This window comes from Varanus komodoensis, unplaced genomic scaffold, assembly GCF_004798865.1.
Source record: "Varanus komodoensis strain SLA01 unplaced genomic scaffold, ASM479886v1 scaffold9, whole genome shotgun sequence".
NCBI classification, from domain to species: Eukaryota; Metazoa; Chordata; class Lepidosauria; order Squamata; family Varanidae; genus Varanus; species Varanus komodoensis.
Window position 1 is genome coordinate 29,458,658 of NW_025336598.1, and position 27,799 is coordinate 29,486,456.

Below are 27,799 nucleotides of genomic sequence, written 5' to 3' on the forward strand. Positions count from 1 at the left end.
ATTGAAACAAAGTTTTGAAATGGTGAGGTGAGCCTAATCTGTCTGACTGCTATCTCAACCTCATTCCAAAATTGCTTCTTTTTTCCTCAGGAAGGTCCAGAGGGCTGCAGGTTTTACTTTTACTGCCTTTGGTAACCTACCACAAACATTTACACTGTGATATACATATCTTTTCAGACGTAAGTCCCACTGAGGTCAATGGGTCTTACCCCCAGGAAAGTGCATAGGCCTGCAAACTTAGGATGTTAGCACTTTCTCCAAAACAAACTGGGTTATCTTTTTGCTTTACAATATTATGAGCAACTTAAGCACATGGAGCAAGGCAGAGAGCACATATTTTAAAGTAAATTTATTTCCTAACTAAAAATAGTAAATTGGATAAAAACAAATTAAGAAGGAATTTTATATGTTTCAGTGAATGAGTGGCATAGATTGACAATGGATTTGTAACAAGCTGTTTAAAGTATTTTTTTTTTAATAAAGGGGCTAAACCAGAAAAGCACAACTTTATAGATCATATGGCATTTTATGTTTTTGGTCCTATTTATAAAGTGTAGTGATCTTTTTAAAAAATAGAAAAACTTGTAACATTGATTTTTTTTTTTCATTCTGGATATCTAGCACCAAAAAATGTTTAGGCATTGCAAGTTTGGTGTTCGGAAAGTTCTGATAATATCCAGCAATGCCGATTATATAATAGCAGTCTTTCTGTGTCTGTGCTGTTCTAAATTTTCAATCTGTTTCCAGGCCTACAGCAGCTGAACTTTTAAAATGCAAATTCTTCCAAAAAGCAAAGGTAAAGTACTCAATTCTACAAATAAATATACTTGTCTTCATGGCACTGTGAATTTTTGTACTTTCTTGGGCTGGCCTTAATTATGACATGCTTGATTTTTCCAGACTAGAGAATACTTGATTGAAAAACTGCTTACAAAGACGCCCAACATAGCACAAAGAGCAAAAAAGGTACAGTTCTTCATACTTGTATTCCTTGCACAATGGAGTCTTAGTAGCCCTTCTGCAAAAAAAAGTGTTGCTTGACACAATCAGACATTCAGGAGCAAGTTGTCCTACTGGTTGACCTTCAGAGCATATTCAGATACACAGTAAACACATTTTAGAATTCAAAAGCCTAAATGGTTGATAGTGCCTACAGCACTGAAAATATTTTGGGCTGGGAGGTGGGTGCTTAGAATGGTTTGGAATACAGTTCAGCCATGCCGAGCAGAAAAGTGTGACCCCCCCCCCGAACAGTGCAACGCCTAAGAGAGCCACTGTGGTACAGTGGTTAAGAGTGCAGGACTGGGACTCAGGCAATCTGGGTTTTAGTCCCTGCTCAGCCATGGAGCCAGCTGGCTGACTTTGGGCCAGTCACAGACTCTCAGCCCAACCTACCTCACAGGGCTGTCGTTGCGGGGGTGAGATTGAGAGCAGCAGGAGGAGTGTGAAGTAAGCTGCTTTGAGTTCTTAAAAAATAAAAAAGTGGGATAGAAATCTAGTAAGTAAATAAATAAGAGCAGGACTTTTAATCTGTGGCATGGCAGCTGAATTCAATCCTGGCAACCCTTTTTGTGCCCCAGGATCAGCACTAGGACAGCTACTGGTGCTCTGTTCCACCTCTGTGCCAGGCAGGGTGGGATTTGATGTGCCAGGATCAAGCTGACCTACCCTCATTCTATTACCTGAACTGACATACAAATAATATGTGGTAGAATAGATAGCACTCTGTGGGGGTGGGGGTGGGGTGGGGTGGGGGAGAGGGTATATTTGTTAAAGCGGCAGAGTGGTAATCCTAAAAACATACAAACTCTTCTGGAGCCATTTCTGAAATCAATAGATGGGATCTGGGAACTTTTCCCTTGTGTAAATCTTGCATCATTTAATTTTATTCATTTGGCAAAGCTGCTGTGATATTTGGAAAATGTAAAAAACTCTCTTCAAATCTGACTGAATGAAGGGGGCAAAATTCAAGGCCACCGCTATCAATCCTCATCATTTTCCCCACCCCCCAGTAATACCTAGTATAGTCTTCCTCAAACTGGCTTTCCCTAGATGCTGTGGTCTGCAACTCCTGCCATCCTTAGTGGCCGGGGATTATGGAAATAGGAGCCCAAACCTCTGAAAGAACAAAGGCTGTTGATGGCTGATCTGCAATTAAGTTGCCCCATTACCTTTAGTTGATGAATCCCAGCACTCCTTATCAGGGACAGTCAGTTCTAAATTTGAAAGCCAAGACGTTCCAACCTTTCCTCTCTACATAGAGTCAGGTTAGCAGGCTTATATTCAAGAGCAGTAAATCCCACAATGAGCAAAGATGTTACATGAAACATTTAAAAATGTTGCTTTTAATTTGATGAATGTAGAGAGAAGTCTTAAATGGAATTTTCTACCAATAAAGCTAAATCAAGATTGCAAATTCGAGAAATTACCTTCAGCATTTCCTTGCTTCCTGTTTCTGCTGTGGGATATCTATGTAGCTGGGTGAATGTGAGCAATGCTGAAGATGAAGCTATCCTGCGATCAGTATTCTTATGGCTTTGCTTTTGGCGAAGACCATGAAAGACTGATTCAGTTTCACATCATCACTTCCTTCAAAGGATGTACCCCTCAAACCCTTCCCATCTTCATGATGACCTGCACCTTCAAGTACACATCGCTAACAGAGGCACAGCAAAACTGCTTCCAGGTGTTTTCCACGCATAGTTTCGAGTAACGAGGAAACTATTGCTAGTTATACACAGAGAGCCCAGGTATGGGCTATTGTAGCAGTATACAAATTGAAATAATAAATAAAAAACGTATTAGATAGCTAAGGTGTGTGTTCACAGATGGCCACTAGATGGTGGTAACTGATTGTTCCATTAATAAATTAACGGGACTTGAAAGCACTCAGCAGTGGCTAGATCACATTGGTTTTTCTTAAACATTTCCTGCTTGGACTTGTAGGCCAAACTATCTGGAGGAGTACAGGTTGTCCATCCCTGACTTACATTGCCACTGCCTTGTTGCTCTTCCCTTCTTTCTCCTCATTTTTACTGACATCAGGCCATGTACTTTTGATGAGCAAACTATAATTAGATCCCATGAAGTACAATCCATTGCATGGTTAGACAGAAAAGCAAATCATGACTGGCTGGGGCATGCTGGGAGTTGTAGGCCTGTTTTTTGTCTAACATGCACTGGGTTGTGCCTTAACCCTTCTGCTGTCAGTTTTACTTTTTTGGTTTTAGAAATTGTGGATATATCACAAGAATATAGGAAGAGCTGACCTGGATCAGAACAAAGGCCTGTGTTGCCAACTAGATGCCCATGGGAAGTCTGTAAGAAGGACATGATGTAATAGTGCCCTTCTGTTTGTGATCCCTGGCAGCTGCTATTGCCGGACATGCCCTGCTTCTTTCCTGCCTTCTTAGCCCTCTTGTAAGAAATATGCAAGGTAATCAGAGCTAATGCCTAGTTTTGTTTTGTTTTGTTTTTTCAATTTATATCCTTCCTTTTTCCTACAAAGGGCTCAAGGCAGCGTACATCTCCTCCTCCATCTTATCCCCACAACAACAACCCTGTGAGGTAGGTTGGGCTGAGAGTCTGTGGCTGGTCCAAAGTCACCCAGGTGGCTCCATGGCTGAGTGGGGACTAGAACCCAGATCGTCTGAGTCCCAGTCCCATGCTCTTAACCACTGCACCACACTGGCTCTCTAGTTTGTGCTAGGATGATTTTTGAAGCTACAGGCCCCCACAAGAGAGGCGTGGAGAGAATGTAGGGAAGACCTGAGCTCATCTTTAATCTTGAGAACATAAGCAAAGCCATGCTGGACCGGACCAGTGGTCCATCCAGTCCGGCACTCTGTATGCACAGTGGCAAAACAGCTGCCCACAGGGTCCCTCAGGCAGGACTGGTGTGAGCTTGCCTCCTGTCCCCCTCAGCAAGTGATGTGTGCAGGCATGCCACCTCTGGTGAAGGAAGCAGCACATGGCCAGCGAGGCTAGTAGCCACTGATAGCCACTTCATGAATCTCTCCAGCCCCTTTTTAAAGCCAGCCATATTGGCAGCCATCACTACTTCCCATGGCAGCAAATTCCGTATTTTTAACTATATGCTGTGTGAAGAAGTGCTTCCTTTTATGAAACCCTCCACCAACAGCTTCATGGGATGATCCCAGATTCGAGTGTTATGGGAGAAAGAAAAAACTCTGTACTTCTCCGCACTGTGTGTTACTTTAAACAGCTCTGTCAGGTCTCCCCTTATGCTGCAGCTCCCTGATACTTTTTGTTGCCCTTCTTTCTACTTTTTTCTTACTTGAGTAGACCAAGAGACACAGTGATAACCCCAACATTGATTTTTCCATGCTGAGGGAGATGGGGGTTGGATCAATAGGTCAGCAATTCGGCTTTTACTCACACATACTATTTTTGCTAAGGGCACCTCAAAGCATCCTAGGAGTCAATAAAACTATGTTGTGTTTCTCTTTCTTTGTAACCTGCTTGTTCATAAGCAGGTGGTGAACTTTGGCAGGTGAACTCTTTTTCTTTATTTTTGTTTTTGGTCCTTGGACAGTTGGAGAATTCGAGCAAGTGATTAAAACTAGAACTAAAAGCTGGTAGATCGATTTAATACAGCACCTAAGTAGGCAAACTAAATGTGAATGATTTATTTTCCTTACTTTGCTTGTTTGGGAATAGAGAGCATTTTTTTCATAGAATTTGCCTGTGTGTGTTTCTTGCCCATGCCATGTGATTTCTCCATGGTGTAGAGTGGACTCTTAAGAGACCCTGCTCAGAAACGGTCTAATATCATCAGTTATTCTTGAGCTGATGTTGCCTTAGCTGCTGTGCTTTCTTAGAGTCAGTCCACTGGTCCATCTAGCCCATTATGTCAACACTAGCTGGCAGCAGCCCTCCAGAGTTCCAAGCAAGCTCTTTTTCTAGCATCTGAAAAAGGCCAGGATTGAATCTAGCAGTTCTGCATGCAAAGCCCATGTACTACCACCAAGGCTCCATGTGGGGCAGAAGCAGTCATGCTTACCCTCAGCACATGGAGATCTGCACTTGGTGCTGGATCAGAACCTGGTATTTCAGAAATAGATAACAGGCTGCTACTTTGCAGGGAAATGCTGCCCCATAGTGGTGGCCCCAAAAACCGCTTCTCTCGTGTATTTGATCACTTTAGAAAGTAATGTATTCTTTTCATGTTTTGAGCTGGAAAAAACGCATGACCTGTGCGCCGGAGCATATATGTGCAGAGCTGGCCAGACAGTACCTGCAGTAGTGGGCAAATGCTGAATTTTGCCAGGACAAGGACAATTTAATGCTACCTTAGCTGTATGTAGCACTGGTTTCACTGGAGTAACTAAAGAAAAATTACTAGTGTCACATGCTTTTGAAGTTCCAGAAGATTTTGGACTGTGATACTCCAAGATCTGCATCCTCCCCTGTGAGTCTGTCCTGTGTGTCTGAAACTTGGGTTTGTTTGCAACAAGGGAGAGAAAGCTGTGCTCTGGAACTTCGCTCCTGCAAAAGTCCGCATAGCCTCTTCTGTCATGACCTGCTGCTGTGTAAAAACCTTTTTTTTTCGTCCAGAAAGCCATTTGGCCTTGAGAGGCCTCACTTTTACTGTCTGACTTGCCAGGAAGGGGTGGTGTGTGTGTGTGTGAATTCCAATAGTTTCCACTAGAACTAACATAGTTTCCTACATACAGTAAATTGTGTGTGTGGGTCTCCCTGATTATTCATTTTTCCTTGTGGCTGCTTTTAATGGTGTTTATCTATCAGCTTTGATTTGCTGCTGTTTTATTTTTATTAGGGTTATTGTTACTTTTCTGTACCCTTCACTTTGAAAGGAATGATAGATATAAATATTTTCAATAATTACCTAAGCTGCAGTTGGCAAAGGGTACAACAAGCTTGAATTATTATTTTAGTTAAGATACATTTATTACAGATGTTTGTCATCTCTTCTCCCTTATGCTTTATATAATTTTGAATCCTTCTAAATTAACATATTTTTAGAGATTGTATTTGCTCCATTCCAAATGATGCTAATATCCTGGCTTTCTCCACCTTTGGCTTCTGCAGCTTAATATGGGTGAGGGCGTTCTGGAGGTCGGGGGGCTGTTTCCTCGCCTCATTCACCCACTGTAGGCTGCAGTGCATGGGGTTTCCTCACTGGTTTGCCATTGACATGCTGCAGTAATCTACCGATCGCTACAATATTTTGGCACTCAGTATTGGAAGCAGACTGCCAGAAGGACCAAATTAACTTGCAAATAAGCCAGGTTTGGTACTGCGGGTGCTCTTGAATGTCATTAAAAAAGTTGTGTTTGCAAATATTGGTGTGGTGGTGGGGGACCCAGTGGGCCATGCTTTGATGTGGACTGGTAGGAAGTGAGATGCTGAGAGCTGCCCGCTGAGCGTAATAGTGCATACTCTTTAGAGGACCCAGGTGGGAAGCCCATGGCCCTCTAGCCGCTGTTGAAGTGCCTTGCTACAGCCAGTGCTGAGGGGCGATGTAAGGTGCAGTCCAGCGATACCTGGAGGGTCACTCCGAGGCACTCGCGGTCCAGTGCAGGCAATTTCAAACTTCTGGCTGCAAGCTGTGCAGGTCTTTTGATGAGTTCTTTATCTGATATGCTTCAAGCCTGTTGTTTAATTGACCTTATATGTTAATCATGAATAATGCAAGCTGTTTACCACTCACAGAGAGCTCTGTATTTTTAATTACAAATGCCTATGATGTATCTATGACTATACCAAGAGAGGTAATAGTTAACGGTCGTCATTGAACCTGTATTTTATTAACATACACCAGAGGGCAGCAGTGTGCTTGCTACGCTTAATATTGGTACAGATGAAAAGTAAAGATTAAAGAATGGAATTTTCCATGTTAAGAGAGTAATCTTCTAACTTAAATGAAATTATAGTGATGCCACAAATTACTAGCTTAGAAATATTATCCGTTTTACATTCTTGTCTAATGCAGAAGCAACTATATAAGTTATGAGGCGTACACTAGGCTGCATCCAGTGTTACGCTAGAAGAAAAAGTAGAAGGGATGGTGGGATTTATTTTTTAGTTTACAAAATTCATATAGCACTACATAGCCAATAGGCTTCCTGAGCAGTGAGCAACAGAAGAAGAAAACAGTCCAAATGTAAAGCTAAAGTGTTTGGACTCAAATTAGAAAAATAAAACCGTGGGTGGCCAGTCCAGGAAGGCTTATTTAAATATAAATGTCCTGAGCAGTAATTAGGGGGGGAAAGGCAACATTAGTGCCTGGGTGACATTGACAAGTAAGGAGCTCCATTGAGAGGGAGCCAGTGTACTAGGGCTACTGAATGCAGCCTACCGAGGGTGAAATCCTGTTGCAGTGGCTGTAAGCCTCCAGATTTATGGTCATCCAGTGCAGCATGGGAGGAACGGTAGAAGCAATTCCCATCCTCCCACCCTGCATTTTTGCTCGGTGCACCTTTTTGTCCATCCAGTGGGAGCATCTTGCAGGAAGAGTGTTGGGCAGCTGGAGGACATATCAAGACAGCTCAGATTCAGGCCTCTCCAGTCACTCCTCTCCAGTTCTCTTTTCCCCTCTTCAAAGTTACTTTCCCTACCTTGGATAGAGGGCAGGCGAGGGGGCTGGAGTTCCAGTTACCAGCTGCTCCAAGGTCAGAGCATTATGTAGGGGCCACAGGATTGCTAATTGAGTATGCATGATGAGCAATGTATAGTATAGCACAGAAACGTCCTTTATCAATCTAAAAGTCTAGCTGAAGTCTACCTAACAGCATACAAAGTTCAGATCCATGTTGATGAACCACAGTCGTGTAATTTGTGAGAAAGGCCTCTCCGTGATAAAAATTTTTGGGGGAGGGGGTCTTCTGTTTTAGGTTAGGGTTAGGCTCTCTAAGTATGATATGTCTATTGCCCGGGTCTTTTTCTCTGACAGATTTTGCAACTTGGCCTTGATACATTAGGTAGCGTTTCACTATTTTTCTTTTAGCGTGTACATCTGAATGGAGCCTGAAGCTCGAACTGCATACTACTTCCCTAGAATTGTGAGAAAGTATTTGAGTATTAAATATTGTCACAGTTGGGCGGATTGCTGGGAAGTGTCAGGATACAGAGAACTCTCCATTTTAGCAGCATGTGTTTTGTCATTTGATGAAATTTCCTCCAAGAGTAGAGTGGCTTGGATTACACTGTTAAGTAATATTAAGTCATATTAAATGTTAAGCAGTATTTTCTCATTACTCATGATGAGGCTGTGTGAAAAAGGAAAGCTAAGAATTCTGGAACAGGTACATGACTCCATTTCTTGTGCTATCACTGTACATGTGTGTCCATGCTGTCATTTGGACATAATTAAGTCCACCACTAGAGGAAGCCAGGACAAATCGCTTCAGGACCTTGGCCCTTTGGATCCCACTTTGCTAGCTGGGTCACAGTTATGTAAGTCGAGTCAGCTTGCAGCCTTCCATCTCTGGGACAGGATGCAGTTCCACATATTTTTAAACACTAAGGAAATCACATGCTGTGTATTATTTGCGCAAACTGGAAACTAAAGACTATATAGCTCCAGTATGGTTTGCGCAAATCTTAATTTGTGCAAATTTCCTTAGGGTTTTAAAAAATGCACAAGTTGTGACCCTTCCTAGAGATGAAAGTTTGTTGGGGAAAAAACCTGTGTAAACCTGCTTTCAGTCGTTGGGCTGGAAGCAGAAAGGACGTCTCTCAAATGCACTTGAATTGGCACTACCCTGGTTTCAATTAGGGACATGCAAGAATTCTGTCCCTGCCCATAAATCATGCAGACATGCAGCGTTCTCAGCCGTGAGTTCTTATTCTGTGTTCTATCAAGCTGTGTTCTCCTGGCCAACACCAGGGTAGGCAGGAGAGCCATTCTTTGTGCAATTTCTGAACTCATGTTCATATTTACACTTGCTTAATCTTCCTCAAATCTGCATTTTCATGGTTTCAATCCTGGGTAAATATGCTTTTCTAAAAAATGCATATCTTTTTAATTTGGAAAAAAAATGTTTGCTTTTGGAAACAAATGAGGTGAATCAAATTTCAGGAAAGACTTCAGAGAGCTTCAGTGAACTCAAATATGGCAATTTTGACCATCACTAGTTTGAATGAAGTTTATATAAGTCCTTGAGAATTTGATGGTATGTTTTACCCCACAAACCTGTGCTGATTCACAACACAGGCAAGGTGATCTCTTTAAGACATAAAACTAGAAAACAAATAAATTATATCAATGCCATTTTCATTTCATTTAATGGGATGAACAAGAAGAATTGAAATCCAAAATCCTGTTGAATGATAAATGCTTTCTTCATCCTCAAAGTTTAATCATATTACAGAATGATATTGAAGGACCAAAATCCAAAAGGAGGACACATAAGGATTCTGGGTACAAACCTGTATTTGTTATTTATTTCATTCCATTTCTGTGCTGCCCCATAACCCAAAGGTTCTCTGAGCAGCTTACAAACTCACTTCAATGAGCAAGTTGTATGCTTCACACTTCCAATGATAAGGTAGAATGATAGTGGTACAGTCTCCCAGTCCTGAGTGGGTGATACTCTACCCACTTGATAGACAGAGGACTCCTAAATCATTGTGATTTGTCAGTCCTGTGCCCCCTGGGCAGAAGTCAGGTAGGGCAGGAGGAGGAGAGAGGCCAAACATCTCTGTTCCTGATTTTCTGTACAATTTTCAGGTAGGCCAGGTTTGCAGCTTTGACCTACCTTGGATAGGACAAATGATGGAGAGGTTGAAGGCTCCTGTGGATCCTCCATTCCCTCCCACCCGGCCCATCCATTGCCTGAAGCCTCTTTTCTCTCCCTGAGGCCTTCTAAGGCTGGGACCTCAGAAGACCAGGCAGCATGGTGCTTTTCACAAAATCTGTGAAGGGGAAAAGGAACTGATACTGGGTGCCACCTCCTGGGATTGTAGCAGCATCTACAGCTTCAGGAATGGTTCTCCCAGGTATCATACAATCATTCTGTTAATTCAGTTGTCAGAGAGACACAGACATCACTTTAGTTTCCTCGTTTAAACAGAAGAAATAAATCCAGTGCTCTAAAAGCTCAAATTCACATCAAAACTCAGGATTGGGGGCGGGGGGGAGGGATGGCAATTTACATTTATTTCCTTTTTTAAAGTGACATTCCTTCTCTTGTAAATTTTGATAGCTAATAAAAAGCAATGTTGTGATATCATCAGTAAAAATTAAAGGACCACTGTTAAAAGTATTTTTACTCTTTCCCCCTAAATTCTCCTAATTGCCTTAATTAAATGGGTTGATCTTCATATTTTATAAACATCTTTTATGGTAATTTAAACGTATTTAATTATAACTGAACAAATGAATATTTGATGAGTTGCTTGTAGTGCAACAATAGCTTCAATTTGTGTATACTCTAAATTGAATTGCAGCAGTTTATATCTGAATGAACTGTTTTTTCTAGTTTCAAGAAAGAAATGTTGGTTGTAGAAATGCTGTTTAGAACTGACAATGTACACTCATCAATAGGGAGTGAAAAAATAGTGGTGCTTAGTTGTCCAGGGAACCTGTTTGCTTTAAAATTTTGAGTAATACTTAAGTATTCAAAGTTTTTCTATCCAGGACCTGGGTTTCTACCTAATATTGGTTCCTACCAGGTTTTGACTATACCAGAAATATTTTTTTTCCATCCTTACTAAATTTTGGAAAAGCAATGTGTGGTACCATTTTTACATTTATCTGGAGGTTGAAAAAACTCTTACATATAAACTATGTGATTTCAGACTGGTTTGGACATTCTGCCAGTCTGCGTTCCCCTAGGTCCATCACGTAAAGGCAGGGCCTGCCGAACCCAAACAATAAACGGCCAGGCGGTTCCATCGTAAGTTTTTCTAACTTGGAGGAAATTGTTTCATGCCAAGTGTAGGGAAGAATTCCACAAATGGAGGACATGTAAATACAGCCAGACTGGAACTAATATAGCAGGGCATCTCACAAGCCCCTTGCTGCACTGTGGCAGCATAAGCTGCAGTGTTAAATTTTAAAAAGTTAGAAGGGTGGTGCCCCATGCTGCCATCACTTCCTACCCACGTGGAATAGAGTTGAAGGAAAGAGAATAATTTTTTTTTTAATTTAAAGTTTTTCCCATCCATTCCCTACAAGTGTCTTGGGATGGCTTAGAAAAAACGAGTAGACTAAAACAAAACAACACCAACAACACCAACAAGTAGAATAAAACAAACACCAAGCACCAGCAAACAGATGCGGTGGGCAAGGTTCCATACTAGAATGCAAGGAAGGAAAGACTTGCCGCATCCTTTACTTCACAGGGAGGTTGGAGAATGAAGAGCAGCCAAGGGTGAAAACCTTAAGATGACTGAACTGCAAAGCTGTCCCTTCTCTTCTGCTTCCCTGCAGCTGTAGGTTTTCTTGGCGAGGTGGCCGGTTCTCATCGGGCTTTGTGAAAGGGGCATGTCTTTTCGGAGCCTTCAAATGTAAGCCCTCTAGGGGCCTTCAGTCTGTTAGAACTGAGGTCATTTCTGTTTAAATGCCTTTTCCTGGCTTGATCTCTTGACTAATAAACACGAGATATGATCCTTTGATTGAGTTGCATGGGACATTTGCTACCTGTCCAGACTAAATCCAGATGCCTTGTACACCTGCTACACATGGGTATTGAAAAGCACTCAGCATAGGTCATCACGTGCTTTACTTTTATCTAGTGTCTGCTTTGTTTTTCCTTCTATTCTAATAATATATTTTGTCTCTTAATTTGGAGACTGGAGGTTTACTTTGGACCGGTCCCAAAGAGAGCTTGTCCCTGCTTTTCACACTGACCAGGCCAGTGATGGCAAACCTTTTAGAGACCAAGTGCCCAAACTGCAACCCAAAATCCACTTATTTATTGCCAAGTGCCAACACTGCAATAAAACCTGACTACTGAGGTTTTAGTTTAGAAAAAACAACTCACAGCCAGTCCAAGCAAATATATAAATATTGGCAGTGCACTGACCGGCCATGTGAAGCGCGGATGAGTCACGGCCTGTGACATCATTGCCTGGCGCTGCTACTCCTTTCCGAGCATGCGCATGGCCCCCATGTGCACTGTTACCTGATGCTCAACTGCTGGGGCGATGCTGGGGCGACTTGGCTCACAAGCAGCTCTGTGTGCCCGCTGTGGCGTGCATGCCATAGGTTCGCCACCACTGGCCTAGGCCAATTCCCAGCATTTTGTCTATGGACCATGCCTAAAGAGGTTGACAGGAGATGAAGTCCAAGTCGTCTGGAGGACATCAGCTGGGGAACAGTAGGATAGACTGTAAGGTTATATGCTACCAAGTCGGGTAAGGATGGGGGAGAGGTTGGGACAGGCTACAGACATGCCTTCTCTGAAGTAGCCTACCTTGTGGGTGCTTGTCCCTGCTTGGAGGCGTTAAGTGGGAGCATACGATGGCAGGCATCTACAGATTGCTCAGCAAAACAAACCCCAAACTGTCACAATAACTATCAATGTTATAGCATAGAAAGCCTGCAGAAGAAAAGCGTCTTGCATTCATTTGTTGCTTTGTGGTTCCTTGGCATTTAGCAGCATCTGCTGTCTTGCGTTTCTGCCTCATTTGAGACAAGGTTAAATTCTGGCACTCGCCCAGATCCCACAGGCCTTCAGGATCTTCGTTCACACCCGTGAGACAACCTGCAGTCATATTTACTGCCCTGAATTATGTCTTTCCTTTAAAAAGCGGAACTGAGCCACAGAATGACCTTTGTTAGAAAGTGCCTGGCATCTTTTGACATACATACAATGTGAATGGGGCAAGAAAAGTGCTGGTGGGGGCAGGGGGAACCACATAAAGTGCATCAGGACTAGGCAGAAGCTTGTTTGGTTGTAAGGTTGTAACTTGCTTTTTGCCATCTCCTTTCATTACGGTGAGCTTTTTTCCACCCTCTGATTTGTCCTGCATTATCTGTTCCAGCTGACATTCAGACTGTCTTCTTCCCCAGCTGCGGTGGTGTTGGCAGGAGCTTGTTAGCTCCCTCCCCCAACAGCGTTCACTTGCAGATTACAATGTGCTGAGCTGTCTTTGTATTAGGTATACAGTTTAAATGTCAGCCATTCAAATTCATTTTTTATCACCTGCACATTCTTCTGATTCATGTGAACTGTGTTCTCTAATATGCGTTAATTTGTCCTTATATGAGTGAAGGTTCTTATTGTCTTCTTTATTAAAGTTACAAATAAGTTTGCCTTTCATGCTGGAAGCAACCTTTTGTTGCTGGGAGATAATAGGACCCAAATTAGAAGCTCTTCCCCCCTCCCCAGCTGCCAGAGCAGTGCTAATTGTGGTCATGGTATGATACAATGTGCCTTATTTCCGTCATTAGAATATCCTTAAACAAAGAAGGCCGAACAGGCAGCAACTGGCCAGGGGTGGCTGTGCATTTTCAAAGGCCTTGTACTACCTCTTGAACAAAACCATCATGGGGCTGTTTCGTCTCCTCCCCTGCTACTCCTGTGGCAGCACCCATGGCTACTGCTTTTCAGGGAGGAGTGAAAAGTACATGACACTTATGTAAGAACCATGGTAAGTTATGCAATAAGAGTACTTGGCGGAGGAGAGAAACAGGAGCAGTGGCATTGATACCTGTGTTTTTAATGTTATTTATTGATAATATTTATATCCCGGCTTTTCTGCCTGATAACCAAAATCTAAAGTGGTTGATCAAGGAGAAAAATCAGTGTAAAATATATAGGATTTTTTCCTATTCCCGAGGGAATGGTTATTTGTGTAAACTTGGGAGAAGGGGAGACAGTGCTGGAAAATGACCATTTCTCAAGCCTTGGGTGGTGATGCTGTTTCAACATCTGCTCTTTAAAGTCTCCTTAGCGACCATAGGTGAGAATAGCTCACTCACTTAAAAGCGAAAGATAGCTCACCTAAACACACAAGCACAACCCGCCACAGTCAGCACCTACCTTCATCTCTGTCATCTGTTCCCTTTTTATCTCCTCTATGTCTGTGTTTGTTTGGACCAGCATATTCCTTAATCCAAGGAGGGGACTCTGATTCATAGAAGCTTGGACTTCCTCAGTGCACCTGCCTTCTAGGGACGACCAGGAGCTTGGGGTGGAGACAGGAATCCCTGCTGTTATCTCACATCAGTGATTAGATATAACACTGGGCAATGAGGATTCCTGTGGGTGTCACTTAGAGGACGAGGGGCATGCAGAGGGGACCCCAGACAGTTACTTTGAATCACTGATTGGAGACAACAGAAGGGATTTCTCATAGTCCTGCACTTGGCTTCCAAATTGGGAGGAAGAATAGCAGGCTTAAATGCTTTACCCGCAGCACAGCGTTCCCAGTTGCAAAAGGTTGGGGCAGGTGAGGCAACAATGCTGAGGTACCAGGTGGAAGAGCAGTTCTCCCCGTGTTTCTGTCAGGGCTGCTTGGTACAGGCTGACTCTACCTGGCTGGTCTTTCTCTGACATGTGCCAAAGCACCAGGGGCGGTGGCTGCCTCGGAGTGGATAGATTTGGTGGAATACTCTTTTTGTAGTAGTAAGTGGGAAGCAGGTATGTAACAGACATTTTACATACCTAACATTATAGCAGTTTTCTCAGATAACCTGGAAAGAGTATTTGAACTTTTTGTTATTCTATGTGTGGTGGTTCAGACTTCTTCCATGGTTATGTCCATGGGAGGGGAAAGTGGGTGTCGCATGACTTTGTGGTGAAAATAGCAGAATGCATGGAGTTATACCCATGTAAACAAGAACATTTTCTATTTTGGTATCTTTTGCTTCCATGAGTAATATACAAATGGTAGCATGTAATGATACTGCATTATATCTAGTGCAAAATGGGGTGTTTTGATAACAGTGATACACATGAAAGCAGCAACGATGATAAAAATGACTAAATGAGTTTTAACTGCTCAGAAGAGCATAGTTAGGTGTCCATATAATTTGTCACCCTCAAAAGGAAACAGACAAGAAGCAGAAGAGAAGTGTTATTTCTTTTAGTCCTGTTCATCCACCCAGCCTAACACTTTGCTTGAAAAAAAGAAATTCTTATGAATTATTTCCAGAAATCGTTGGGAAAGGATGAGCTACATGTAAATAGGGAAAACATCTCAAATTTTTAACTGGGATCTTAAATAAGAGCAACCAAGGAAAACCACTAATTCTTGGCTACATGAAGGAAGGATAAGCTGCAATTTAAGGAAGGCCATGGGATTGCTATTACTAAAAACTATAAAACTATCTTAAATAGTTTTTATATGGATAGGCTGTCTGCAGATAGGCTGTCATATATGGATAGGCTGTCTGCAGCATTTAGCTCCTTCCCGAGGTTTTGAGGTCAAATGTAGAAGCAGCCATGCACTTGCCATCTGAAACCTTTATATAATGTTTTGTGTATGTGGTAGGCCTGTATGGAAGATACCATGATTTTAATGCAGTGCAGGGACACATTTTATTCCTGGGTAGGAAATCCTTGTATGGACAAGTAGTAAGATCTGCTTTTGAACAACTGCAGAGTATTGATTTGACATGTGGACAAGTTTCCAACAAGTATCATGAGTGTATACTGGACCTTAATTCCTGATGCCACAATTTTTCTTTCATACCTTGGACCCGCAGCACTTTGATAGCGTCTCCTTGCATTATAAAATGTAAATGATAAAGTTCCCCTGCTTTCCCTTGGTACTAGGGTGTAGAACCTGAAGTTATTCTTTTGATCAAACGACTTGTATCTAATGGTGGTAGAAGCTGTTTCAGAGACCTGTTTGGTAATATCAGTCTCTGGAAGGCAGCCTAAATCTTTTGGCTGACAGTCTGCATTGTATATTGAATTAATTTATTTTGGTTAGTTCCACTGAGAAGTTGGTTAAAAAGCATAATGTATATATCCCTAAATAAAGCCCTACTTGGTCATTCTGAAAAGAGAGGCTGGTTTGCTTAGATTCCAACCCCATTTCTCATCTTAGCTCACTTCTTAACATTCTGTCTATTCCTGGCTGCTACTACTGTCCTGTAATGCTTTATCTTCTCTTCCCCAACTCCAAAACAAGATTTGCAGTAACTAAATTATTAATAATTAAAAGTAATAATTTTAATTAACCTCTCCCTCTAGTCATATTCTTGTGTATTTGCTGGAGCTCTTAGCCATTTTTTAGGTCTGAGAATTTTTCTCAAGGATCCTGTTCATAAGTTTTTTTGATCAAGCAGTCTGAGTCATAATCCCTGGAAAATTACAAAGATACTGAAAGTGCACTGTGCCATCAGGGTGCATCTTGACTTTTAATTCTAATATGCTGGCCACATTATACTAGTCTGCACAATCTCCATTCTTTTGTAGTGTGTTGCCCGGATATCTTTGTCAACACAAATGAATATATTTTAAATCCTGTGTGTTATATGCAGCTACTTATAAAGTTAAAAACTTGACTAGAAAGGTGAAAAATGCTGTTGAATAGGCTTTTGTCACTCTTTTTTTGTTGTTGGCATTTTTCTATCTTCATTTTTTCTTTACCTTTAATGCATCTGTTCGAGATGCAAATACATGTGAAAATGGGAAGCAAACAAAGAAGCAGCTTGGAACCTTGTTTATGTCTTGAAGCTTAATATCGATATGATGACAAGAACAGCTTAAAATGCTTCAGGCTGATTGCCTTCTCTGTGTGCACAAGGAAGAGGAAGGAAATGGATTAAGGGCCAAACTTAAGATATGTTAAATGCAAAATTGTATATATTAGCATGCCTGTTAAAAAAAATAAATAAGCAGCCATAGGGGCTGGTAACTTTTGGATGGGGCCCATGTTATGGTTTGATCCCTTTCTCTCACACTGTTTACCTGATGAATACCCCCACCCCACCACTGCAGGGGATGCATATAGCATCTTGGGTAGGCAGGCAAATTCATTGCAAGCCTAGCACCAAAAAACTACCAGAAATGCAACCACACATTGAAAATACAGTTAAGATTTTTTTTTAAAAAAATTACTACCCCTGTGAAAATTACTGAGCCGGTAAATGGGCTTAACATATAGAACACTGCATTAAAAAGCTCCTTCTCATCTGTTATTCTTAATAGAAATCTTTGTTCAAAGGCAAACATCTTCTTTACATTTCACTTGACTTGTCATGTTTTGATTATTCAGCTGGAGAGCAGCCTGGGGAAGGCAAAGGGAAGTTGGGCTGTCTCCAGTCACTGTAGCAACTGGTGGGCCTTGTGCACTAGTAGGCTGGTTGTGTATCTTAAAGGCTACTGGAACAAAAAATAAAATAATAAAATATTGCTCACCAACACGTACTGAGGCCATGTGGGTGGGGGTGGTGATGAGTTCATAGGAAGGACCAAACTCCCACTGGATGCACAATGCAAGTCGGCACCTGCTCATCTGGTGGCCATTCCTGCAACTTCCAGGTGACCAGGTGAGTGCTTATTTTCAAGCTTAGCATCTACCATTCTGCTGATTAGTGTGCACAGGTTTGGTTCTGCTGAATTCCTAATAGTAGAGTCCTCTAATGTAGAGGTGAGAGAAAATAAATCTCCAATTGCTTTGGACTTTAATCACCTGCATTCTTGACCATTCACATTCCAGTTATTAGCATGGACTGTGAGAATTGGCCTTGGTATTCAGGCATACAATTTTGTGAGCCTTTGAGAACTTACAGGATAAGCATTGTTAGGTATAAATAGTAAAACTAATTTTTTTTTTACTTTTCATGTATTGATCAAAGCAAAACCAGGAGGATATCAGGATAATAACATAATGAGGAGACATTCTTTTGTTTATGATCTTTTCTTAGGTTAGGAGAGTACCAGGGTCCAGTGGCCATCTACACAAGACAGAAGATGGAGATTGGGAATGGAGTGATGATGAAATGGATGAAAAGAGTGAAGAGGGCAAAGCTGCTTTTTCTCAAGAAAAGGTGACCCTTGCAAATTATGTGGCTGTTGTAATTCACTGATGTAAACTTTCTTTATTTTGACATATAACGTGCAGCTAGTAACTATGGATGATTGTTTTCTAGTCACGAAGAGTAAAAGAAGAGGAGAATGCTGAGGTAAATACCTGTTTTTGTTTTTCTAAAGGTGTGAGTTTTAAAAGTCATTTTATCTATGGTAAATCAAGAATTTTGAAGTTTTTAAAACTTCAAAATATATAAAATAGGCACAAGATGTAGGTTTTGTGGGGGGAATACAAAACAAAAAGTGCCTACCCTTTATTTTATTGTTTTGAAATGCCATTGTACTAAACTGACAAAGACATTTGGGGGCAAAACCATTGATCATTTAAGATGATTGTATTCATTTTACATTTTTGTGACACGTTTAAAGTAACACCAAAGTGACCTGAACCTGTAAAATTTAAACCTAGTAACACAACACAAAGCCAGTCTTTTAACCCCTGAAAATATCACTTCATTTTCATAGAAACTGAGGCAGCTGCCTCTTAAGGAGTCTGAGTCCATTTGGTCCAGATTTGTCAAAACCAGCTGGGAGCCATTGTCCTCCAGGTTTTTAAGTGGGGATGTCTCCTGCCTTGTGTGGAGATGTTAAGCACGTGCTCTGCCACCCCCGTGTGTCCTTTCCGGTCTCCTTTCTTTCTGGAGCCTCTTAGCTCAAATAACCTGCAAAAGGGCAGAAGGAGCTCCAAGTCAGTATGGAAGGTGGTATTGGGTGTGCAGGAAAAAAAGGAGACTTTTGCAGAAAAAGAAAAAAGGCCTCTCTCACCCTCCCACTTAACAGAAGCCTCCACAGGATCAAAGAGCCTTTCCTAAATAGAAGAACAACTTTGGATTCAACTCACTGGGTTTTATTCTTGGGTTTAAAATTTTTCTTTGAAGTCATGTGATGTTGGTGTGTTACAACAATTTAAAAAAATTCTTTGTGCTTTCTTCTAAATATCTTAATTATTTGAAACAGATTTCCATGAATTCCAGCAACATACCTGATCAAATACAGAATTTGTCTATAAAAGGACCTCAGGTACTGTCATTATTAAAAAGTATGATCATTAGATGGATGGGGTGGGGGATGTCACACAACTGAGTTACCTTGGTGATTGTGAAGTCTGAGTAGATTTGACATATGGTGAAGTGGTCTCCCAGCAGCTTCCCCACAATCCTAATTTGCAAGTTTGCTAGAGATTGACGTAATGAATCTCTCTTCATATCTGCCAGACTGTCTGCCTACTGATTAACCATGCCAGATTGGTTATTGTTATTGGCCTTGAGGAAAACAGGTATTGTGGTAAAAGGAGTAGTTATGTCTTCATTCTAAATATCATTGTTGCTTATGGGGAATAATCACGTAAGCTTATATGCAATGTGATGAGGATACTAACAAGCCGTTACTTGGTTTCTGATTGGAGGTAATATAGTGTTAATCCATCAGCATTGATAACAACATTATATTAAGCTGTAAGTTTGACTTAAAACAAATACCTTTAAAAGTTTAAATCTCAGTTAATCAGATTAATTTGATGAATAAATCTAAACTGGTTTGTTTGTTTGTTTGTTTGTTTGTATAGCACTCATTAGTTGGAGCTGCCTGAGCTCTTTAAAAACGAAGTTAAAACCATAAAATAACATAAAACAGAATATAAAACCATAAGCTTAAAACAGAATAAGACCAAAGTAATAACCAAAATAATTGTACTCATTCTCTTAATTTATACTACTTCTATATTTGGATTGTTCTTTGTAAGAGTTGGGCTGCTGCAAGGCCAAATAGGTTAACTACCTTAAGAAATTGATCCTCTTTTCAGCAACTTCCAAAATGATGTTACACCTCTTACAAACTGTTGATACTCTATTTTTTAAAATTAGACTCCACCTGCTGTTAGCAATGAATATGGTGAAATTCCATGCGCAGTGAATCTTGTTCTAAGACTAAGGTAAGAAGCTTCGTCTATTTATTCTCATATCCTTTTTTGGAGTGGTCTGCTTTATCTATTATTCCCCTCATTAAACTTTCATAATATTAGCAGAAAATAAGTGTTATTACAGTCAGTCTCCCAGTATGACCAATATGATTGGTGTTCCCATGACTAATTGCTCTCTTTTAATTGCTTAGTAAAATAGAAAGGGAGAAAGAAATACTAAATATGAACGTAGCTTCAGGCTAAAGGTACCCTTCATTAAGTGTTTTCTTTTTCCCCTCCTTTTTCATTGCATTGCAGGATCACAGTGAGAGATTTTTAATGAGTTTCTTTCACACTTCACCAGTCAACCTCTGACGGAAAGAAACCATGCTGTATTACAACGTGTCTGCTCAGAACATTTTTATTGGGCAGGTTTGATCAGCAACTGAGGGAGAAAAATGAGTGATACATTTTCAAAGAACTTTGAGCCTTTTAAAAAAAGATACACATATAGTGTCAGACTTTATAGTTCTTTAGAAGTAGACAAACAGTAATTTCCATTTTTTAAAATGAGTTGGTAGCCTATTAATTTCTTCTTAACTAGCAAGCTTTTCAAAGGCCTAATTAATTTTCACAGAGCTAGCTTAACATGCTTTTTATATAGTCCTAACCTAATTTTTTTTCTAGAACTTAAGCTAAAATAACCAGGAAAGCTATAACTTCTTCAGAGTTGATCTGCCTCTTCTTCCTTCTTTCATGGAAAGGAGGTGGCAATTTTCACTTATTGACATCCTAATACAGGAGTGTGAGAAAATGAGTACAGGTCTCTTCACAGTAACATCTTGGAAATGAAGATTAGTTGGAGGTCTGGATGATCTTCCAACAAGTGCCTCTGTTTTCCCTTTTTACATATCAGTTTCTCATGTGGCCCCACAAAGGTTCTTTGCATTCAGCTTGGTCAGCAGGTGCTAAGATAAGGCTCTCCTTTTAATTTTGTTATCCTTTTTCTTTCTGTGTAGTCTGTGAAAGGAGGAACTGGGCACATCTTCTGGGTGAGGAGGTATAAGAGTTCCAAATATGTGTTGAGAGTGTTCATATCAGCAGAATGTGTACACACAACTCCTTTCCTTTGCCAGTTATGCCTAAATAAGCAGAAGAAACCTATGAAAAGAGGAAGCAAAATCCTGCTCAGGGCTTTTTCTTCCCCTCCCCTTTCTGAAGCGTGCCTTAACCAGTTAGGAGGCCAGGAGGCAGAAAGATGTTGCCAGCTCTTGTTGCCCCCCCCCCCACATGAATTCCCTCCTGACAACCTCCATAGGTCACTGGCTTTTCCATTTTGCTGGTAGCAAACCAAACCAATTCCCACATCCCACTGCCACCTAATTTATGATCAATATACTGATCTGTCCTCTGTACAAACCTTTCTTGGCCTGTGTCCTTATTTGACAAGAGGATGATCTCATCGTCTTCTGCCTGCTGTTCTGTGTTGCTCCCTCAGTGTGCCAGCATACGGATTTCTAACACAAAAGAGGATGCAGCTTTTGTATCTCCATCTGGTTTGCCAACGCCTGCTCAGATGCTCTGCAGAACAATGTGGCCTTGTATATGTATGTGGACAGGGTGGCTTGATGGAAACCATGCCTTATCAAGAACTTCCCTCACATACAAGCACTAGGGGAGGAGACACAATCCATTCAGGACTCTTCCAGATGCCTGCCTGGTTGTGAAAATCTGCTCTGGCCCATACTGGAAGGCTTTGCTTGTGGGTGGCTGTGGTTTGGGTTCAGAGCCACGATTTCCCATTTGGTGCATTGGAGTCTCCACCATGTATGTTGACCAATCTCATCCACCACAGTCTTTCCAGTGTTAGTAAAGTGCAAGTCTTCGTGTCAGGGAGCGAAGAGTGAAGAAGCACATGGGAGAAGGCAGTTGCAATAGGCCTTTCAGCTCACAGAGGCTGAATAAAGGCTCTCGCCTCTCCTCCTGCAGCTGTAAAGCTCACCTAGTCGTCAACTCATCGCAGCTTTTGGCATGACATCGTTGATTCTGAAGACTAGTTGCCAAATGTGAAAGTAATGCCAATCAGATGCCAGAAATAAGCACTGGAAGCAAATTTTCTCTGTATGTTCTTTGTTCGCTTCTCAATAACCTTGCAAGGTAGGCTTTCGCACACTCTGATACAGCTTTCAAAGTGCCCTACTGGTCTGGGCGTTGTGCTTATTCACTGCTTTACCCTGCAGTTGTGTGCACAGGTGACTAGGAACAAGCTTCAGTAAAAATGGTGAGATTTACTTGGGAATTAATGTGTATTGAATTTTCCAGTGGAATGTTTTTTCATTCTCTCTCTATTCTCCCAGAGTAAAATTATTTGAGCAGTGCAGGGAAGAAGAGGTTTAAATTTTGGTATAACTCCTTTTTTGAGTATTACAGATTGTGGGCCTCATGTAGAGCTCTGTGTACATTCTTCTTCTGGAAGGAAAGGTCAGGCAATATTTCTATTCCAGTTGAATTTACAACAGCAGTCCAAGATAAGAGGTTTTATTTGTGTGACTTCTCTGTATGTTAGAAAGAAATGCTCCAGCCAGTGTAGAAACTGCATTACCTGTTTTGCTATTCACAGACTAAGCAGTTTGGTAGTTTTTTCTTTTTAAGGCTTTAGTGGTAAATCCACTTGCTCAGTAAGATACAATTCTTCTATCAATTGTATTCAGTTGCTCCTACCACTCTTTTCTGCATAAAGAAAGCTGCTTACAGTTTGTACCTTCATTGGCATGATCCTTTGGTTTTATGTGGTTAGCTTTGCAATGTGTTGCATTGAGTTGTATTAATACCAAGTTAATATCAAGAGCTAAATTCTCTTATGATCTTGGGCTTTACGCACACACTGCTGAGCATATTTTTAAGACGAGTTGTTGATAATGACATGGAGAATGCATTGGAATTGCCTTGCCCAGACTGGGGCCCTGCAGATGTTTTGTGCTGCAGTTCCCAGTGTCTGGCTGGGGATGCTGGCAGTTGTAGTCCAGTTCTTCTGAAGGTTGGGGAAGGCAGTGAAAGAGGAGAACCTATTTTGCCAAAAAGCAGTAAGCCAATGCCTGCATATTGATTACATTCTTCAAATTCATCTGATATTATAATTAGTCTTCATATACACACAAGAAGGTGAAGAAGTAGCTTAGGGCTCAAATCAAGTTTGGTATTGCAACAAATCTTTGCTTAGAGAAATTATGATAGGAGATTTCTGTATTTAGCTTGATGATGGATCAGAGATAGCGTATCCCTTGCCATATTCCAGGAATAAAGTTCCACCAAGGAAACGGTAAGTTTACAGAAGTCCTGATATTAACACAGAGTTTTTAGGATTCTGAGATCAGGCATGTCTTTTCATCTTTTAGTTCAAGTAGATTTTACATTTGATGTAAAAGTATTAAACAAAATACAAACTAGCTACAAGCAAAACATATTTAAAACTATTCTGTGTTTAGTTAGGGGCATTTTAATGTTGCTGTTCAAGAGAAAGTTTCTTACCCCGTGACTTTTCTGAGCCAGCAGCGAAATAGAGTAGGTAGGTCAAGTAAAACTGGTGCCACTGCTCTTTCGTAGGATCAGTGTTGCATCTTGTGAGAACTTACGTTTGGTCCTGAAGTTCTGCATTTTGCTTCTCATATTAAAGTGATTTTTTGTCGTGGCCTCTGTGCATCACACATATGGGTGCTGCGCCTGCGCAGTGCCTAGGCCAGAAAGATTGAAAGCTAACGGTTTTGGCGGGAAAACTCCCCTCCCCTCCCCCTCGGTAGTATATATAGAGCAGAGTGTCCGCCATTTGCTCCAGTCTTTTGCGACCACCGTTCACTGTGCCTCGTGCCTGTTCGTTTCTCACTCAACTCAGTATTTGCTCTTTATTCTTACTGTTCTAATACTCTTTGTTGTTGTTATTCCAAGTTATTATTCCCTTGTTATACTTTCCTCTTTCCTATATTCTGTTTCTTCCTTTTCTGCGATGGCGCAGCAGGCGGCCTTCACAAATGTGTGGAATGTGGGTCCAAGATGTCCCTGGTGGACCCTCATGACTTGTGCCTCCTTTGCCTCGGCGAGGGGCACAGGACAGATAAATGCTGCCATTGCCTTGCTTTTAGTAAGCAAGCGTGAAAAAATAGGGAGAATCGCTTGCGAAAGCTCCTATGGGACCAAGCGCTGATGCAGTCGGATCAGCCTGCAGCAAAGCCCAGGCCAGCGCGTGCTCCACCTGCCAAGCGCAAGGCCGTCGCTTCGACTGCATCGGGCCAGCGCCCAGCCTCTGCCCCAGACAACGCCCTTCATCCACACCGCCCATGCCTCAGCCGCAGCCATCGAATGATGGAAATTCCCCCTCCGGGGCTCAACAATCTCTCTCTCCCCCACGTAAACACCGGAAGAAGAGGAAACATGGAGGGTCAGATCACTCTTCTGCCCACAAAAAGGCGAAGAAAGACAAAGTGGCTAAACTGCCCCATAAGAAGAGGCATAGGGATTTGGGTTCTACAGCACCATCGATCCCGACGGCAGCTTTGGTACCAACACCATCGGTACCGATGCTTCAGGCAGCAATGCAGGTTACCCCTCCAGGGTCTCCAATACAACCTGCCCCTCAACAGGGCCTACCTATTGAGTTGCCCGAGGAAACACATCGTGAGTCTATCTCCGATGGGGAGATTAAAGACTCTCCTCCCAGGGCTTGGTCTTCGACCCCGATGCCTTCGGCAACAGTTTGGGACACATCTCCAGCCTCCCCACTGCCACCTTGGTCCTGGATGGACGAAAGGCAAGAGGAAGGATGGTTCCAGCCCTACTACAGTTATCCGTCGGGCTGGGAAGATTACCACTCCTTCGGATTTCATCCTCAGCCATGGGATCATTCCTCGCCATCCGCTCATGAGGACATGCCGTCCACTTTGAGACGTTTGGAACCTGAACGTCCCACTTCACCAGGGACTTACTCGTCAGCTTGGGCCCGACTCTGACTCAGATCTCCTGATGTTCTTATAACATCTCAGGGGCCATCGTCACCTGAAGAGCCCCACATCTCATTCGGAGAGCTCATGGCTAGACTTGTTTGGTCGCTCGAGATCGAGGCGCAACACCAGCCAGATCTGAGCACCGACAAGTTCTGTGACATTGTCAGGGGAGAGCAATCACCTGCAATTGTCCTGCCGCTCATCACAACTTTACGGCAAGCAATGACTCATCCTTGGGACTTGCCTTCGCAGACTCAGCCCACAGTGAGAAGATACGAATCCATGTATCGGGTCCAAAAGAGCGATATACCCTTCTTACTCCATCATCCCAAGCCAAATTCCGTGGTGGTTGAATCATCCCAGGGCAGGGAAGCCAGGGGGCATACCACCCCCCGGGATAAGGAAGGCCGCAAGATTGATACCTTGGCACACAGGGTCTACGCGGCTGCCGGACTTGATCTTCATATGTCTAATTACAAAGCCATCCTGGCCAGGTATCATTTCTTTATTATGCAGAGGCTGAATAACATCGTCGCCCCCCTGCCTGAACAACAACGGGATTTGGCTAGGACCTTCATCAAGGAGGGTATGCAGGTGGCTATACAACAACTATCCATAGCACGTCACCATGTGAATACAGATTCGAGGGCTCTTGTCGTGGCCGTCTCACTGCGAAGGCATGCCTGGTTGAGGAATTGCAACTTCCCTGATGAGATGAAGCGGTGAATAGAAGAAATGACCTTTGATGGCTCCGGACTTTTTCATTCGTGGACGGACCATAAGCTCAAGTCCATCCATGAATCCCACATTGACAGCAAGACGGATGGAATTGCTGGGACAACAAAACTGTAAGTGGTCATAGTCGCGTCCATCCTACCGCTACCAGCCTCCTCAGAGTATCAACAGTGGCCCCAACGTAGATGGCAACAACCCCATCAGCATTTCCCACAGAGTTGTCGTTGTTTTGACACGGAAAAGCATCAACGTTGATGGGACGGGCAAACCTCTCCTCCACCTCCACACCCACCCTTCCCCCTCCCTTTTGGGGAATGGCTGCAAGGCCGACTCCCCATTTGGGAGTCCATCACATCTGATCGGTGGGTCCTGTCTATCGTCCAGCTCGGATACAGAATAGAATTCAATACCATTCCTTCGTTGAGCCTGATTCAATTTACACTGCGTTCTCCGGTATTAGTGGATGAAGTATACCAGTTGCTTTGTAAGGGCGCAATTCGACGGATTTCTAGCTCCGATGGGCTTCATGGATTCTATTCCAGATATTTTACGGTCCCAAAACGGGATGGTGGTCTTCGTCCAATCCTGGACCTCCGAAATACCAACAGATTTATCAAACTAAAGAAGGTTCGGATTACTGCCCTTCAAAATATCCTTCCGCTGCTGAGGAGAGAGGATTGGTTTGCCTCACTGGATCTGAAAGATGCCTACTTCCATATTTCGATCCATCCAAGCCATAGGCGTCTTCTGCGTTTCACCGTCGGGACCAACATATACGAATTCAATGTCCTCCTGTTCGGTTTGGCCACGGCCCTGAGGGTCTTCACGAAATGTATGGCGCCGGTGTGTACACATTTACGGCTTCAAGACATCCAAGTGTATCCTTACCTGGATGACTGGCTTATAGTTTCACAGACCCACGAAAGTCTCCAGTCAGCTATTGAGGTGACTTGTGCACTGTTGGACAATATAGTACTTTGTATTAACCATGAAAAATCATCCCTTGTCCCTATGCAGGTGATAGATTTCATCGGAGCTCGTCTAGATTCCACGGTAGCGAGGGCTTTCCTCCCCCCAGCTCGTCAGAACAGCCTCCACTCCTGTATCTCTCAGATCCGACAGAACAACGTCGTCCCAGTGCTCTCAATTCAGAGACTTTTGGGTTATACGGCTGCCACAGTCGCCATTGTCCCACACGCCAGGTTGAAGCTCTGCCCTGTTCAACTCTGGTTCAACAAGAACTTTTGTCCACAATGAGATTTGCCCAGCAAACCGCTTCGTATGCCCCGCGCTGTCATACGAACATTGACTTGGTGGACGACCCCATCCAACCTAAATGTGGGTACTCCGTTCATAACCTCTCACCCGACGCTGACTCTATATACCGATGCGTCGCTGATCGGGTGGGGTGCGGCATGTGCAGGGCTTCGATCTCAGTGCATGTGGAACTGACAGGAGTCATTGAATCACATAAATTACCTCAAGCTCCTAGCGATTTTCAAGACACTTCGGTCCTTCGAGGAAACTGTCCGCCAGCAAGTGATACAGATTACGTCCGATAGTATAGTGGCGGTATTCTATATCAACAAACAGGGCGGAACAAAGTCCACTGCCCTGGCCCGCATGTCCATGGACATTTGGGAATGGTGCATCCCGAGAAGTATAACTCTCCTAGCGGTCCATCTTGCTGAACCGACAATGAGGAAGCTGACACCCTGAGCAGACACATGTTGTTCATCCACAAATGGGAATTAAATCATCAGGTCTGCATGCAGTTACTCCAACTTTGGGGACATTCGGACATAGACCTATTTGCTACCCACAAGAACAGGGTGTGCAAAAGATTCTGCTCCAGAGCGGGAATAGGACCAGGATCGATGGGAGACGCCCTTATGATTCCCTGGACAAATCTCAGGATTTACACGTTCCCGCCTATTCCTCTACTGACAAAAGTTGTATTGAAGATTGTACATGACGATGCCACAGGAATACTGATAACACCTTAGTGGCCTCGTCAAGCGTGGTTTTCTATCCTCCTTCAGATCTTGAACGGCACCTTCCTTCATCTTCCATCCAGACAAGATCCAACTCAACAAAAAGGCGCTGTCCATCACCCTCACCTGCCCTCATTGAACCTCACAGCGTGGAGAATTCGTTGACTCAGGATACTATTTCGGGAACGAAATCTACTAGGT

The 27,799-nt window shown here is 42.6% G+C and overlaps 1 protein-coding gene across 12 annotated transcripts in view; it reads left to right on the forward strand.

Annotated features, from left to right (window-relative positions):
- STK39 (serine/threonine kinase 39) overlaps window positions 1-27,799 on the forward strand; it is a 200,211-nt gene that overhangs the window by 72,473 nt on the left and 99,939 nt on the right. For all 12 annotated transcript variants that reach the window (XM_044417884.1, XM_044417887.1, XM_044417883.1 and 9 more), the window contains exons 9-14: window positions 748-796; window positions 901-966; window positions 17,816-17,938; window positions 18,041-18,073; window positions 18,936-18,998; window positions 19,841-19,908. In XM_044417884.1, the coding sequence (XP_044273819.1) occupies window positions 748-796; window positions 901-966; window positions 17,816-17,938; window positions 18,041-18,073; window positions 18,936-18,998; window positions 19,841-19,908 (402 nt within the window). The remainder of the gene's footprint in view (window positions 1-747; window positions 797-900; window positions 967-17,815; window positions 17,939-18,040; window positions 18,074-18,935; window positions 18,999-19,840; window positions 19,909-27,799) is intronic.